Source organism: Phocoena phocoena, chromosome 8 (genome assembly GCF_963924675.1).
Source record: "Phocoena phocoena chromosome 8, mPhoPho1.1, whole genome shotgun sequence".
Taxonomy (NCBI): Eukaryota; Metazoa; Chordata; class Mammalia; order Artiodactyla; family Phocoenidae; genus Phocoena; species Phocoena phocoena.
The window spans coordinates 73,733,534-73,748,762 of record NC_089226.1 but is presented as its reverse complement, the minus strand read 5'-3'; the positions used below and the strand labels follow the sequence as shown (position 1 = coordinate 73,748,762).

Here is a 15,229-nt window from a genome sequence, read left to right as displayed (position 1 = left end):
AGCACTCTAGAATGTCACAACTAGAAGGAGTGCTCAATGCCATCTGGGCTGCCTCTCCTCATCGTGTAGGTAAATTTCTACATTAAAAGGAATTGGTGGGGCTGGGGGGGGGAGTTGGAAACAGACCAGAGTTCTCCAATTTCAGTAATTGGGTGTTTGCTTACATTTCCACACTTTTATCTACACTTGCTAAAAATGTAAGCTTCCCAAAGCAGAGAGTGAAATGTGAACATCTGTGCCTTTTAGCAGGGGTAAAGGCTTTGGTTTGAAGAGCTGAAGAAACTAGGAATGTCTCACTGTCACATCACTAAGGTTCAGTTTACGGTGTTTCAATATCTCCACCTTGTGGAAACTGTCAGTAGTACATAAAAATAAATACATCTTCATTTATTACGAGACTGACCTGACAAGAGAATAAACTTGCTTAAAAAAATATGAAAACCTCAAAATAATCCCGAAGTATTTTGGTAGTATATCACAGTGGGAAGTGATAATGATAACCCTGAGGCCCTGCTGAATACCAACGGTCTTCTAAAGAATAATAAAAGATTAAATTACATGTAATTTTAGTAACAGGTATATGTTACTGTTTCCATGTTCATGCAAAACTAGAGACACAAAATGATGCTCTAAGTTAGCTGGACCATTTGATTTATCAGGCCATTAACTTTCCCAGCCATTTGGATAATAGCAGAAACGCGTTACTCCGTAAGGGTCTAGTGGCTCCTGTCTTTGAAGGTTTCACTATGGGATGGTTCTAAAAGTAACAGGCAAAAAAGCCAAAGCAGCTCTCTATGTCTGAGCTTCTAATTAAATGAAAGAACAGTTCTAGTAGAACTAAGCAAAACAATTTTAAAATAAACTCAAGTAGCTGTGCTATTTCAACACAGCAATCCAATGCTGGGCACGATGGGGCAGTTCGGTGGTTAAGGAACTAGCCCTGGGCTCTGCTTCTTAACTACTTGGGCAAGTTATTTAACCTTCCTGAGCCTCAGTTTACTCCTCCAGAAGATGGGGATTATGACATCACCTATCAAAGGACTGCTGTGAGGACAGAAGAAGATAACATATACATAAAGCACCCGGCACAGTGCTTGGCACATCGTAGGATAATGAGCTATCGTTAAAATTATGAAAACATCGACTCACCCATGGGGTTCTCGATCATTACATTCAGGAAAATGAGTGGCGTGATCAGCATGCCTAATTTTTTTACCTGTAATTTTACCTATTAGGATGTTAGACGGGGGTGGGGAAGGTCCTGAAGGGCTTCTGGGCAAGCCGGGTTAACAGATGAAGAACTCACAGAAAGTGGAGCAAACGGAGGCTCGTTCAGCTTCCACAGTGATCTGGAAGTGTGGCAAAAACAAGAAGCCAAGCCTTGGGCCACACGTGGTCACGGCCCAGCTCAGACATCATCTCATCACTCGCCTCAACTTCGCATGTTACAGGGAGGTTGGGTCTCCTTCACCCATCGAGCCACGTGCTCACCAATTCAGCAACATTTATAAGCTCCCACATGTACAAGGCACTGAGGATTCAGTGGTGAGCAAGCCAGACAAGTCCCTGCATGATGGCGCTTGTTGTTGTAAGCAGGAACAGGCGGGGAAACGATAAAATATAAACCCATCCTCAGGATAATTTTAAACAGCGATAAGCTTCCAAATGAGCCTAAGACACGGTGATGGAAACTAGGCCTGGGGCAGGTCACATAAAGGACTTCAAGTTGAAGGGTCAAGGAGGGCCCCTCCAAAGAGATGCCAGCCGAGCAGCCAGAAGGAACCAGGGGAATAGATCTGGGCAACAGAACCGAGGCAGAGAAACGGTGCAAAGGCCCTGAGGCAGGAAAGAGCTTGATGAGACTGAGGGAAAGAATTACCAGCTGCAGCGGCAGAAGCAAGGGGGAGTACAGGACAATGAGTTCTAAGAGGCAGGTAAGGGCCAGATCCTGCAGGCCAGGTAGGCCAGGCTCAGGAGTCTGGATTCGATCCTAAGCATAAGGTTTGGTTTAAAGGACTGACACAACATGGTTTGTTGTCAAGTGTCACTCTGGCTGCCGGTGGAGCCTGGCTGGAATTGCCCGGCGAGTTACTACCAAGCCCGGACTGCGGCCCAAGTCCTGCGTCTCTTGGCCCAGAAGGCTCCCCTCCAGGGCACACAGCCTTCAAAATGAACAGGACAGGCTTCCCTGGTGGCGCAGTGGTTGAGCGTCTGCCTGCCGATGCAGGGGACGCGGGTTCGTGCCCTGGTCCGGGAAGATCCCACATGCCGCGGAGCGGCTGGGCCCGTGAGCCATGGCCCCTAAGCCTGCGCGTCCGGAGCCTGTGCTCCGCAACGGGAGAGGCCACAGCAGTGAGAGGCCCGTGTACGGCAAAAAAAAAAAAAAAAAAAAAAAAAAATGAACAGGACGTGAGGAAGGCAGTTTGCTCTCCCCCAGAGAACCTCAATAAGTCCCGCAGAAGAGAAGGCAGGGGCCACGCCTCCCCTCCTCCGTGAAAAGAGAGGCGGCCCAGGTACTCACCCGCTCGTGATGTCGTCCGCCCGCACGTTCTTGCTCAGAACGTCCCCGTCGCTCATGTAGCCGGGGGCGTCCATGCTGATGCTCTCCAAGTCCATCTCATCTCCTGCCTTGTCCGAGACGTCCCCGTGGCAGACGCTGCTGCCCCTGGAGGCCAGCTGCCTCCGCAGGGGGGCAGAGTACATGTAGCGGCCCGACTCGGTGTTGATGAAGCGGCTGGCGTTGGCTCGGGGCGGGTACCCGTTGCCCATCGAGGGGGCGTCTCCCGCCTGCAGCCGAGGGCTGGACTGGCCGAGCCTCCAGGACAGGGGGGTGGGCCTGCCCGTCAAGCTGAGGATACCGCGTCCGCTGATCTCCGTGGTGACATTGGTGTCAAACGTGGTTTCCAATGTGCTAAAAACATAAAACCGGCTTTGGTTTAGACCCCAATATGCCTAGTAGTCTTTGCAGTTCACATTCTCTTTCATTTTTTTTTTTTTTTTAGAATTATGAAATACTTCCCATATACAAAAGAGGATCAAAAAATAAGGTACTGGGCTTCCCTGGTGGCGCAGTGGTTAAGAATCCATCTGCCTGGCTTCCCTGGTGGCGCAATGGTTGAGAGTCCGCCTGCCGATGCAGGGGACACGGGTTCGTGCCCCACTCCGGGAAGATCCCACATGCCGCAGAGCGGCTGGGCCCGTGAGCCATGGCCGCTGAGCCTGCGCTCCGCAACGGGAGAGGCCACAACAGTGAGAGGCCCACGTAACGCAAAAAAAAAAAAAAAAAATCCATCTGCCAATGCAGGGGACATGGGTTCAAGCCCTGGTCCGGGAAGATCCCACATGCCGCGGAGCAACTAAGCCCGTGAGCCACAACTACTGAGCCTGCGCTCTAGAGCCCGCGACCCACAACTCCTGAAGCCCACGCGCTTAGAGCCCGTGCTCTGCAACAAGAGAAGCCACCGCAATGAGAAGCCCATGCACCACAACAAAGAGTAGCCTCCGCTCACTGCAACTAGAGGAGGCCCGCACACAGCAACACAGACCCAATGCAGCCAAAAATAAAATAAATAAGTTAAAAAAAAAATAAGGTACCAACATATCACCCAGTGTAGCTCTGTTAAAAATGGAGACCACGCTGCACATCTACGTGACATCCTGAGAAGCCCAGCACAGATTCTTCCCCTAAAACATGGTACAAGATACCCCCTAACAATTACTTTAAATGAACAATCTTAACTTCTGGAATCTTCTTTCCAACCCAGGAAAGGAAGTAGAAAACTCTGGACTGATAACAATGGGGCATAAGGGTAGCTGTGTGCCTATTCATCCTAGGATGCTGCATCTCAGCTCACTTTTCCTAAAGGCAGGATGTACCCATCCACTCCCAAGGTCCTAAGATCCCACTTTCACATCCTCAGCTCTCTCCAGACTGTGAAGGTGGGGAGGGCCCTGATTTTCTAACCCTGTAATAGCTATCCCCCCCCCCGCCCCCGCTAAACACACGCACTTCTGCTTCTCCCACCTTTTGTCCAAAATGACAAACTTTGGGGGCAAAAGGCCAGAAAAGAGTGGTAGATGCCTGGGCTTGAGACCCATGAAACTAGCTGAGTCTGAAACTGCCAGGGGATGGAGCGCGTCCCTGGCCCTCCGAAGACTCTTTTGCAGTCAGTCCACTGTCTTTCCAGCCCTGCAGGTCTCGTCACACCATCAAGATGCAGAGACACGCTGGGGTCTCTTTACTAAGCAGAGACAGCGAGTCTTTCCTGCAGAAGAAAGCATGGAAGATTTCCCTCCTGTCATGATCACCATCCTAGCCCAAGCCAAGAAATCCACGAAACTGCTGTAACCTACATTTAATCAGTTTCAATGATGATGGTGGAAAGAGGGATGCTTCTTAGCTAATCAAGAGTCGCAGGGTCCAGCACCTGGTTCCATGCCATCACCAGCCACCCCCAGTCGACTTGGCTCTGGGAGAATCAATTTGGTGCCTCATCTGTTTTTGTTTCCCTCTGATCCTGGAAGCAGCCTGCCTGACTTTCCTTATACTGGGAACTCCTAAGGTTCGGGCCCTGGTCTTGTTTAAGAACCCACAGTGCTTAACCCCAATCTGCCAAAGCTGCTGGCCGTGGAGGAGCCCAGCAGTCTCCTTGCTGTATTCATTTATCAAAGAGACTGAAATTGGAGAAGCAGGGGAGACCCCCCGGACCCGGGAGCTCACAGGGGTAACCGGGACTTTACCTCGATCATCAAGGCCGAACACAAAGCATAAAAGTTGGTTCTGCCCAAATCACGAAGGACGTCCCAGGGCTGCACCCTCTTCCCCTTCTTGCTCAACAATGAAAAGAAACTGATAAATGTTTCCAGTGTAATCCTAGAGTTCATCTAACGAAATCATGGTTTAAACATGGTCCTACGTTTTTATAAATATTTCTGTACGTGTTTTATACACGTGCATGACTAACAACGTTACAGAGTGCTTGGGGAATCAGAAGACCGGGTAGGAATTCGAGTTATTCACTTTATCACACAGGTCAAACACAGTTCACCTGCTCGTTTCAACAGTATAATATTATATCGTTTTGGGAAAAGCAAGCAAAGGGAAATTTAAATGCAGCTGCTCTGCAACATCCTCTGTGGAATGGATTTAGCAACCTTCTGCTTTGGGGAGGAATCTGTCTCCACGGATTTTTGCTCTTGACACTTCTGCATGCTGTATGGCATTCTTGGTGAATTCCAGCACATTTGGTGATCAAGGTTATTTATTCCGTTATTAACCAAATCACTAGGCTAGTGGCGAGAACACACCGTGGCAGGAACGGCCATGTGAAAACCAAGTTACTAGCTGGTTCAGGAAAGTGACTCACGCTCTAGATACCTGTGTGTAACCTGAGTTCCCCGTAAACTGGACATGGTCTCCTCCAAATTCTGCCGCAGATCAGCGATGTTCTTCACCGTCCGCAGTCGCCGAGCCTCGGGATCTTCCCCTGGAGAGACAAAGGTTAAAGCTATTTTAGTTCTCAGATAGATGGGGAGATTCTTGGGAACAGCAACTGTGCCTGTGACCAAAACCACGTTTCCTGCTCAGGGCCTGGTTCACCACGGGCGCTCGAAAAGGATTTCAGAATGAATGCATGAATGAATAAATGCACAGGTGCCCAAAGGAAGGTGTTAAATCTAAAGAGAGAGAGAGGTCTTTCTTCTCCCTGCAGGTCCCTCCAGCAACAGGTGAAGTCTAGCCGTGGGAAAAGCAAAGTGCCGAGTCTGAGACAAACACGTTTTCACACTGTCTCCAATAAAGCCACGAACACATTAGGTCTGACTCCTGCCCAGGAAGGACCTTTGGTTTTCTCACCCACGGGTGACAGGTGCTGCTGTCTATTGGCCTGACATTACAGATGGTTAATTTGTAGTGGCTAAATGATCTGCACTTATTGATCATGAATATTCCTCCAGAGAGAGGTTTGCCTTTTTCTTTGTTCGATTTGTTATGTCATCTCGAATGCTGGCTCCTTTAACCCGCTGGCTGAGTGGTCACGGGATAGGTGCTGACCCTCTCTCTCCATCCTTCAGATTCCGCGGTCCTAGACGAAGACAGTGACAGTGCTGACCTCAAAGGACTGTTGTAGGGACTAAATGGAGATCCCTGAGCGCAGCACCCACCAAAAGCACTCAACTCACGCCAGCTGGTGCTGCAGAGCGGGGATCATTCGAGAAGATTCAGGCTTCTCTCTGGGGGATAAGGGACTTCTATTCCCTGGGCAACATTTCCCACCAAATACCTGGCCCGGAGAGGTCAAGTTGGCACAAACATCCCAGGAGAAACAGGCTACACACAAGCTAGGAAGCCATGTCCCCTCTCAGGGAAGCCTCGCTTTGGGTTGTCTGGCTATTTTGTTTAGCTTGGGCTGCTTGTAGGGGGAGAGGAAAAGCCAAATAACTAAAATACTGATTAAAGGAATCACGTGTCGTTCCCTCAGAGTCATTTCAGGAGGGCTGAGAAGACCACAACCAAGGGTCTTTAAAAGCTGATGATTATTTCAAGTGCTCAGCAATATTTCTAAAGAAATCTCTATATAGAACACAGTACACATGGGCAGCAGCAAGTGGGATAGAGAGCAGACACCAAGCAGAACTTCCAGCAACTGTCATTAATAGTGCAACAGGCATTTCTTATAGACATTTCTATAAGAAATGTCAGAATTAACTTTCCTTCTGAGACAGATGATCTTAGATTATTCTCAGCATGGTGGTGCCTGGAGGCTGGGGAATGGACTAAAGGAATGATTATATGGAGATAACCTGCTATGGCAAACTCTCTACCCTTGAAAATGCCAGTGTTTTCAATTTTCTTCCCACTTCTAACCAACAGAAATTTGGAAGGCATTTTTGTCTTATCTAAAACGTGGTCAAACCTGCATTTGCCATCCAATTCTTTGAAATACATATATATATATATGTATGTGTTTTTAAGCAAAAGCAGTGATGAATATCTATTTTACCTTCCCCTAACGGCCGTGGAGGAATGTAATTGCATCTATCTCCTGGGCCATCAATTAAATATCTTTTACTGCCAGTCTGACCACATTTTATCTGTGTAAAGGCTGCCAAAAAGGTACTGATCCTTTGGATAGCTCCAGGCCCTGCAGGGAACATTTATTATGAAGCTAAGTCTAGGCACCAGTTTTCAAGTTACCTTCATTAATTAACTTAATCACACACAACAGTATAAAAACTATATTTACAGGCATACCTTGTTTATCGTGCTTCACTTTTTGTGCTTCGTGGGCATTGAAGGTTTGTGGCAACCCTGCGTCAAGCAAGCCCTATCAGTGCCATTTTTCCAACAGCATTTGCTCACTTTGTGTCTCTGTGTCACATTTTGGTAATTCTCCCAAAATTTCAAACCCTCCACCAGCAAAAAAATTATGACTCACTGAAGGCTCAGATGATGGTTAGCCTTTTTTAGCAATAAAGTATTTTTCAGTTATGCATATTGTTTCCTTTTCTCTTTTTAATTAATTTATTTGTGGCTGAGTTGGGTCTTCGTTGCTGCACACGGGCTTTCTCTAGTTGCGGCGAGCGGGGGCTACTCTTGGTTGCCGTGCGTGGGCTTCTCAGTGCAGTGGCTTCTCTTGCTGTGGAGCACAGGCTCTAGAAGCGTGGACTTCAGTAGTTGTGGCACGTGGGTTCAGTAGTTGTGGCTCACGGGCTCTAGAGCGCAGGCTCAGTAGTTGTGGTGCACGGGCTTAGTTGCTCTGTGGCATGTGGGATCTTCCCGGACCAGGGCTCGAACCCGTGTCTCCTGCATTGGCAGGCGGATTCTTAACCACTGCGCCACCACGGAAGTCCTGTACATTGTTTTCTTTAGACATAATGCTACCGCACACTTAACAGGCTACAGTGTAGTGTAAACAGAGCTTTTATATGCACTGGGAAGCCAGAAACTCTGTGTGTCTTGCATTACTGCAATATTTGCTTTACTGCAGTGGTCTGGAACCAAACCTGCAATATCTCCAAGGTACGCCTGCATTTATCCATGTCTCTATGAATGACACATTTGCCTGTTAACTCTCCTTTAGAAATTCAAAGATCTTTGATGTGGAGTGGTGTCTCACCTTTATTTTTGATAACCCCACGCAAATCTATAGATGCTCAAGAAATATTTATTGTCCACAAGATGTTTGGTCAACGTAGGGCTGAAGAAAAAGGATAGCTTTTGCATTCCAACAGGTAAAGGTTTGAATCACGGCACTGCCACTTAATAGCCACTTGACCTCGGGCAAGTCATTTATTCTCTCTACATGTCATTTGTCAAATGGGGATAAAACCCCTTCCCCCTCAAGGTTAGGAGGATCAGATGAGATGACACATGATATGCCTGGCATAAAATGAGGGCTCGTTGAATCTGAGTGTCCCGTGTCCCTCTGAGGGGTCCCACTAGGAAACATCTGCTCCTCTCGGAACACTACATACACAGATTCCAAGAGCAACGTAGAAACACAAATCAGTAACCCACCTGCCTTGCTCAGGTGATCACGTTCTGAACTGCCAATTCTACCTGCTTGGAAGATGGCCCTAATGTAAGATCTCCCTACCAACCCATAGCCTGAACAAAATAAACACACAGCCGTGCCCTGGTGGAAATGGCTGGGCCCTTAAAGCCCGTATACAGAGAGATTAGAAACTGAATGAACTATTCCATGTCTACCTGTGGCTCTCCTGCATCGACCAAGGGCGGTCCTCCCTCAAACCACTGGCCATGATGGAGAGAACACCATATTCCGACCGAACAGAGCAGAGGTGAGGATACCAGGGTGTTACATGAGGAACATGGATGGAACCGGGGATTTTTACTTGGAAGAGGGAGGCTAAGGGACACGCTGCTATATGGAAAAGAATGGAAATTATCCGTGAGGCTGGATTATATCCAGTGATTTAGAAAGGTAAGGATAAAAGACTCTATTACTACTTAACGCCAATAAAATATGGAAGGGCTGCCTCATGAAGGAATAGACTTTCCGTCACAAGAAGTATTCCAGCAGAGACTGAAAGACAATTCATCAATGAATGATCGAAGGGATTCACGGACTGGATAATAAGCGGACGTTGTTCCTTCTAACGTTACAATCTGAGATGCAGGACTCGCGTGTAACGCTATGTAAATGACAGAGCACCATGGGAAAATCCACCTACTTGCGTAAGTAAGGGGAGGAACTTAGCAATTGATCAAATAGTCTCATAAGTGTCCATTCCTAAATACACCCGTTTGTTGTCATTTCAAGGGATCGGCTGTACATAAGCTGAATTCAACCTCATACATACAAGCTACTATGTAGTGTCTCCATAAAATTATTAACCGTACAGCCGCATGTGTTACAGCCGCTCATGTGAGTTCCACTACTTGAATGTAAAGACAAGTCACCCTAATTCAGATATTTTCCTTAGCAACTAACATCTTCTGACTTTACACCAAAGGGGGCTTGATCAGGCATGACTGGCTGCACAGTTCTGGTCCCCAAACCGACAGCATCTCAGGCTTTCTGAGCTCTCACTTGGTTTACTGTCCTGATGCACAGGAGACATGGGGAGAAAAAGATAAAGGAGTAAAAAGATCACAGGCTGCCATCTGCCCCTGTGAAATTTAACTGTTATGTGGAATGTTTTCCGGCTGCCGCTTTTGCTTTTCAGATGTGAATTTCACTGAGCCCAAATGTCTGCCACGACTGCACACTCCTCCACGAGTCACACATCTGATCCATGCCGGCCTCTGAATCACCGGCCTGGCTCTTTTGATGCGTGCACATACGAACACAATCTGGAATGTGTGTGGAGACCTGAGTAGTAATTAAACTCCACATCCTTCTCCTGAGAGCTGGCCCTTTTCCTGCACTATCCGTGTCCTCATAGGCAGGGGAGCTAAAACCTGGGAGAGAAGGAAACATAAAATCAATCCCAAACCACTAAATGGGGCCCTAAACCACTGTAAGATGGATCATTTACGAATGGCCTGAAACCTCTCTGCCCCATCACAGTGCCCAGGCAGCAGAACCAGAAGAGAAGAGAGAAATCACTCAGATCCTCTGAAATTAATACTCAGAGCTAATGGGCACACGGGTATAAGAGTTGATCATGTGGGCTGCAGACCAACTCCACCGCTGTAATGTGGCTATTAATATGGTGGGGTCATGGATAATTAGTCTAATAAATGGATTTTAAACATGGATTCAATTTTTAACCCAACTCTGGAAGTGGTAAGATATGCGAAGAATAACTCAGCCACTGCTAAATACGTGGTTTACCACTCCCTTCCCCGGTTAGAAGTTGCTGGAACCCAGGGCACAGAGCTGGGAAGGGGGGACAAGGGACAGAGAAGGTGGTAGCTCAGAAGACACTGCAGTAGGAATTCTAATTCTGATGCTACCTTGTTTTCTTTAAATTAAGAATGTGACAGTATAACACTAATAAATAATTGTGGAATTAACTATATGACGATTGCAGATTTTATGTTTTTATGTGATATAATATCCCTTTAATCATCCTTGTCTGGGTTATATTTAAATAAAATTTAGATTTTTTTTTGTTTTTGGTAAAAGAAGCACGCTGAAATCTTCTTTCCAACTGTTCCGAGGGTGCTCAGAACAATTTTCAATCGGTGCTTCTTAAAGGAAATTTGAAAAAGTCAATACATTTTAGAGTTCCAAGTCTTTTTGTAAGGCAACTCTATCCGAAGAGTGAACAAGGAGATTCAAAGTGAAGTATCCGAGCAGCCCAGAGCCCCTACGTGACTGAAGAGGAGCAAACCTTAAAACAGAACAGGGCTTCCCTGGTGGCACAGTGGTTGAGAGTCCGCCTGCCGATGCAGGGGACACGGGTTCGTGCCCAGGTCCGGGAAGATCCCACATGCCGCGGAGCGGCTGGGCCCGTGAGCCATGGCCGCTGAGCCAGCGCGTCCGGAGCCTGTGCTCCGCAAAGGGAGAGGCCGCAACAGTGAGAGGCCCGCGTACCGCAAAAAAAAAAAAAAAAACAAAAAACAAAAAACAGAATGGCCAACAGGTAAAAGACTTATTTACAATTCTGGGGAGGAGGGAATAGATCATGAGAAAAGGAGAAGAAAGAGAAGGAAGGTAGTAAGACAGACAATCAGTTTGTCTGGCTCATCAATCAAGGCAACAGTGAAGCAACTTCACATCAAGCTGGGTTCGGGACCTTCCAGCAGATGGTTGCACGGGAGGCCTCACCACCAAGAGACACGGAATTTCCAGGCGCCAAACTCACCAGTGAGTTCCTCCAGGGCAGGCTGTCCACTCTTGGTGTAGTGGCTCGGCTCCACGGTCACACCCCCTGAGCTGGACTCGGCAGTAACATTCCCTTCGGTGTCTGTCTGGGACCTTCACACACAAACCAGAGCAGACACACTTGTCACAAGGGATAACTAGCACATCCGGACCACTGTGCCCCGACCACAGCCCCGACTATCCCCTCCTTCGGCAAGAAGCATTAGAACAGAGCGGACCAGCAGACGGACGCTAAATAATTCACTGGTGCACGTGGAGCAAGGTCCTAGAAACAGAGAGAGCCACCGAACTGTAAAAGATGAAATATTCATCACCCAAATGGAGGGTCTGCAATCCTTCACTGAAGAACGCTTCTCTGCATCCCCTTCGGGGAGCTAGGTCTAGCCAGGAAAATGCTGGCGAGTACTGGATGGTTTGGATTGTTTAACATGTGCCGAAGAACCACTTCTAAGTAACCAGCGATGCCGGCAAGCCAAGCCTGAAGATGACTCCATGACTCCACTGACAGCCCCCAGGGCCCCTCCAGATCCTCCTGACACGGCCGTCTCTGGAAAGATGACCGTACAACCAGTGAGGAGTGGGTAGCAGGCAGGTGTGTTTGTCCTCTAGGTCTGATTCAGAGCTCAGAGCTTCTGAGATGAAAGGTCTCGTTGATCATTACTTCAACACCTGACTGAACTCTGTACTTCCCCAAACCTTCTCCATGCCCTTTTCTGTCAAGCAAATCGAGGCAACTGCTTCATGCCATGTGCTCTTGCCACAATTACCTCTGAATATTTTGGCGTGCCACACAAACATATAATTATACTCAGACACATAACCATGGGCGTAACGTTACTAATTCATTAGCATCCTGAGCTGGTTCAACCAGATTTCACTCCCTGTGAAGAAAGTGTTTGCCAGCATTGTGAACTGTCTAAAACAGACTGTGGTGGACGCGTACTGATAACCCCACATCACCCATCCACGCTCCCCACTTTGCCCTCCTACCGATACCATCGGTTCCCCATTCCCGCCATCTCGACCTTTAAAGGATTTTCACGCTCTCAGTGTTCCTCTCCTTCCCTTGTCCAGAATCCAAGCTCTCGCCATCTCTGCCCAGGCCCTAGAAGCGCTCTGTGAACAGGTACGCTGCCTCCAGACTAGAGGTTGCCAGCGACAGCCATGTACAGAAAGCAGCCCACAGACTGATTCTTATTGGTCTCCACAGTATTTTTTTTTAAGCTTCTGAATTCATTTCCACATTTAAAAATCGGGAGATTTCACAGAAATTCCGGATTTCTGCCTTCTCCCAGTAGAAACAAGTTTGGAAGGACTGAGCTCACGTTCTTGCAGGGCGCCACCTGCTGGTGACAAGTGGTGGCGGCCCCCTCTAGAGAGGCGTGGGGTTCCCTCTACCAGAGTCCCACTCACCCTGAACCACTCATTTGCATTACCTTGTGGACCCAAGCAGGCACGTGAACCGTGACTTCTGTTCTAGACTGTTCCTAGGTCTGGTCCACGCCCCATTCTGTCCTGCACTGATCTCGGTGATGCCGATGTGATCCTGTCACCTTCTGATGAAAGGGCTCCGATGGTTTCCCGCTGCCCACAGAATAAGGTCTAAAGTCCTAATTGTGATGGAAGGTGCCCTACATCGTGGGATTCTTCCTTCCTTCCTTTCCAGCCCTGTCTCCTACCGCTCTTGCCCTTTACACACAGGCCTGCCCTGTGCTTCACCCACATGTGGCTTCTCTCCATTCCCAGATCATACCCTGTCCTTAAGTTTTGTCTTTGTGGTCATTGTGCCCTCTGCCTAAGGGCTCTTTTCCTCTTTCCTCCTTAGTTTGCTCCTAATCTACCTTTCAGGCGCAGTCCCCATGTCATCTTGGCCTGGAAGCCTTCCCCAGTCCTTGGCCAGCAGATGGCTCCACCCCTTGTGCGTCTCTATTCTCCTGATTATTACAATACGATCTAATGGATAAATCTTTCCTACACTAGATTAAGAGCTCTCTGAAGGCTAAGACTGGCTCTTTTGATGCGTGAACATGAGAACACGATCTGTTCCAACTCACATGCCAAGCAGGCACTCAGGCAGGGTGTCCTGAACGGATAAAGAGAAGTTTTTAAGTGTAGAACGATGCTGGGTGCTAGGAGGAACATTAGACTTGGAGTCTGAACAGTGAGCTGGCTGCAGTGTGGAGTCTGTAACTTGATAGCCACGCACATCTCAGTAACTCACTGCACCTCGTTGAGCGTCTGGCCCTCAAGCGGGGATTACGGCAGCGACCTCCCCTGGCTGCTACAAAAATCACAGGTGAGACAACATAAAAGCAGTAGAGTGTAAAGCAATAGAGGTGTCCAGTGTGCCTTCTGAATCGGTAACCATGATTCATTCAGAGTTATTTTTCAAAGGTGATTTATCTTCCTTTTCTTCCCTTGGTACCATCACTAACGTGGAGAGGTTCTGGGGGGAGTGCTGTAAGGCATATACAGTGAGCTATAAACTTGAGAGAGAGCATCTCAGAGCACAAAGGGAGCCTAAACCATTTCCTAAAATCCTCTAATCTGGCCCCATCTCCTCACTTTACAGATGAGGCTCAAAGCGAGGCAGTGATTTAGAGTCACGATGGTTTCGTGGTTAAGCACTTGGCCCCTCTTAAAGGGACAGACTTGGCTTTAGACACTAGCTTTCTGGCTCTCGGCTCTTTGACCTAGAGCAAGTTACTTAAATACTCTAGGCCTCAGTTTGCTCACCTTCAGAACAGGGATAAAAAGGGTAGCCAGCTCATGGACTTGTGAGAATGATTAAATGAGCTGGGTCTCTGCACTCGCGTGGTACATACTCAACAGCTATGCCTGCAGCCAGGTCCCAAGGCCACCCAGGGACTCACGAGCGAATAAAAGGCAGAGTCCAGGCATCCCGACTCCTATCCCAGTGCTCTTCTTTCCATCCTCCTACTTGGCTCACCTAGAGGAAAGGCACCTCAGAGGAGCCAGAAGGACATCACACAGGGTGAGCGTAAACACTAAGACGCAGCTTGACAGACACATGTGACGTTTTCTCCTTCCTCCTATTTGTCAGACATTTGCTCTTCAGCATTAAGAGTTTTTCCTCTCATTGAAAAATCTTGAAATATTTTTTGAAAAGGTTAAACGTTTTAGAATCGTTCAAATAATTACAGCCAGAAAAAAAAGGAGCGGGGGTGGGACTGACGGGTGATCAGACAGTCACGTATTTTAATTCTGAAAATGCGGATCAAGAATCTGGGAACAGTCGCTTGAATAGGCATCACCTCAAGACTATTCGTGTGACTGCCGTGATAAAAATTTCACGGCAAACAATTCAGCTGCCTCCGCGGTTCAGAGAACACTTGTATAAAAAGCTGAGCATGGAGGCAAGTGCTGAGTCATTATCTAAGCCTTGGCACCCTTCTCAGGACTGTTAGCTGAGCTGATGACTTGATTGAATACCAAGATGACCGCCTCCCATTAAAAAGGTCTGGCGTGACCCTTACTGAAGGGGTGGGTAAGCAATGAAAAGGAAAGAGCTTCTCCTCAGAAGCCTGACATTCCCTCACAGGCTGAACGCTGTGGGCTTGACTCTGAAATCAATCGCTTGAACCAGACTTTCTATCAGCTCTTGGCAGGAATGGTGACAGAACCTACTAGAACTCACCTCTGGCAGAAATAGAGGAAATATCTAATTCTTTGGGGAACCATGTAAACAGAGGAAGCTGAAAGCATGGGCCTGAGTCTGTGCATATGAACAGGTATGTAAATACACGTGTGAATATGTGTATTTGCATTTTATGTATGAATGTGTACTTGCGTCCTTACTTACGTGTGACTGTCCCTGATGTGCGTCCACGCTATAGGTGTATGAGTGTGTGTGTACAGGTGTGATTGTGTATATACTTAGGGTAGAAACTGTAAAGTGCGTGCCCAGGCTG

General features: G+C 47.7%; 1 protein-coding gene across 3 annotated transcripts in view; it reads right to left on the bottom strand.

Annotated features, from left to right (window-relative positions):
• NAV2 (neuron navigator 2) overlaps positions 1-15,229 on the bottom strand; it is a 393,794-nt gene that overhangs the window by 150,036 nt on the left and 228,529 nt on the right. For all 3 annotated transcript variants that reach the window (XM_065881976.1, XM_065881977.1, XM_065881978.1), the window contains 3 exons: positions 11,278-11,390; positions 5,378-5,486; positions 2,522-2,911 (listed from right to left, as the gene is read on the bottom strand). In XM_065881976.1, the coding sequence (XP_065738048.1) occupies positions 2,522-2,911; positions 5,378-5,486; positions 11,278-11,390 (612 nt within the window). The remainder of the gene's footprint in view (positions 1-2,521; positions 2,912-5,377; positions 5,487-11,277; positions 11,391-15,229) is intronic.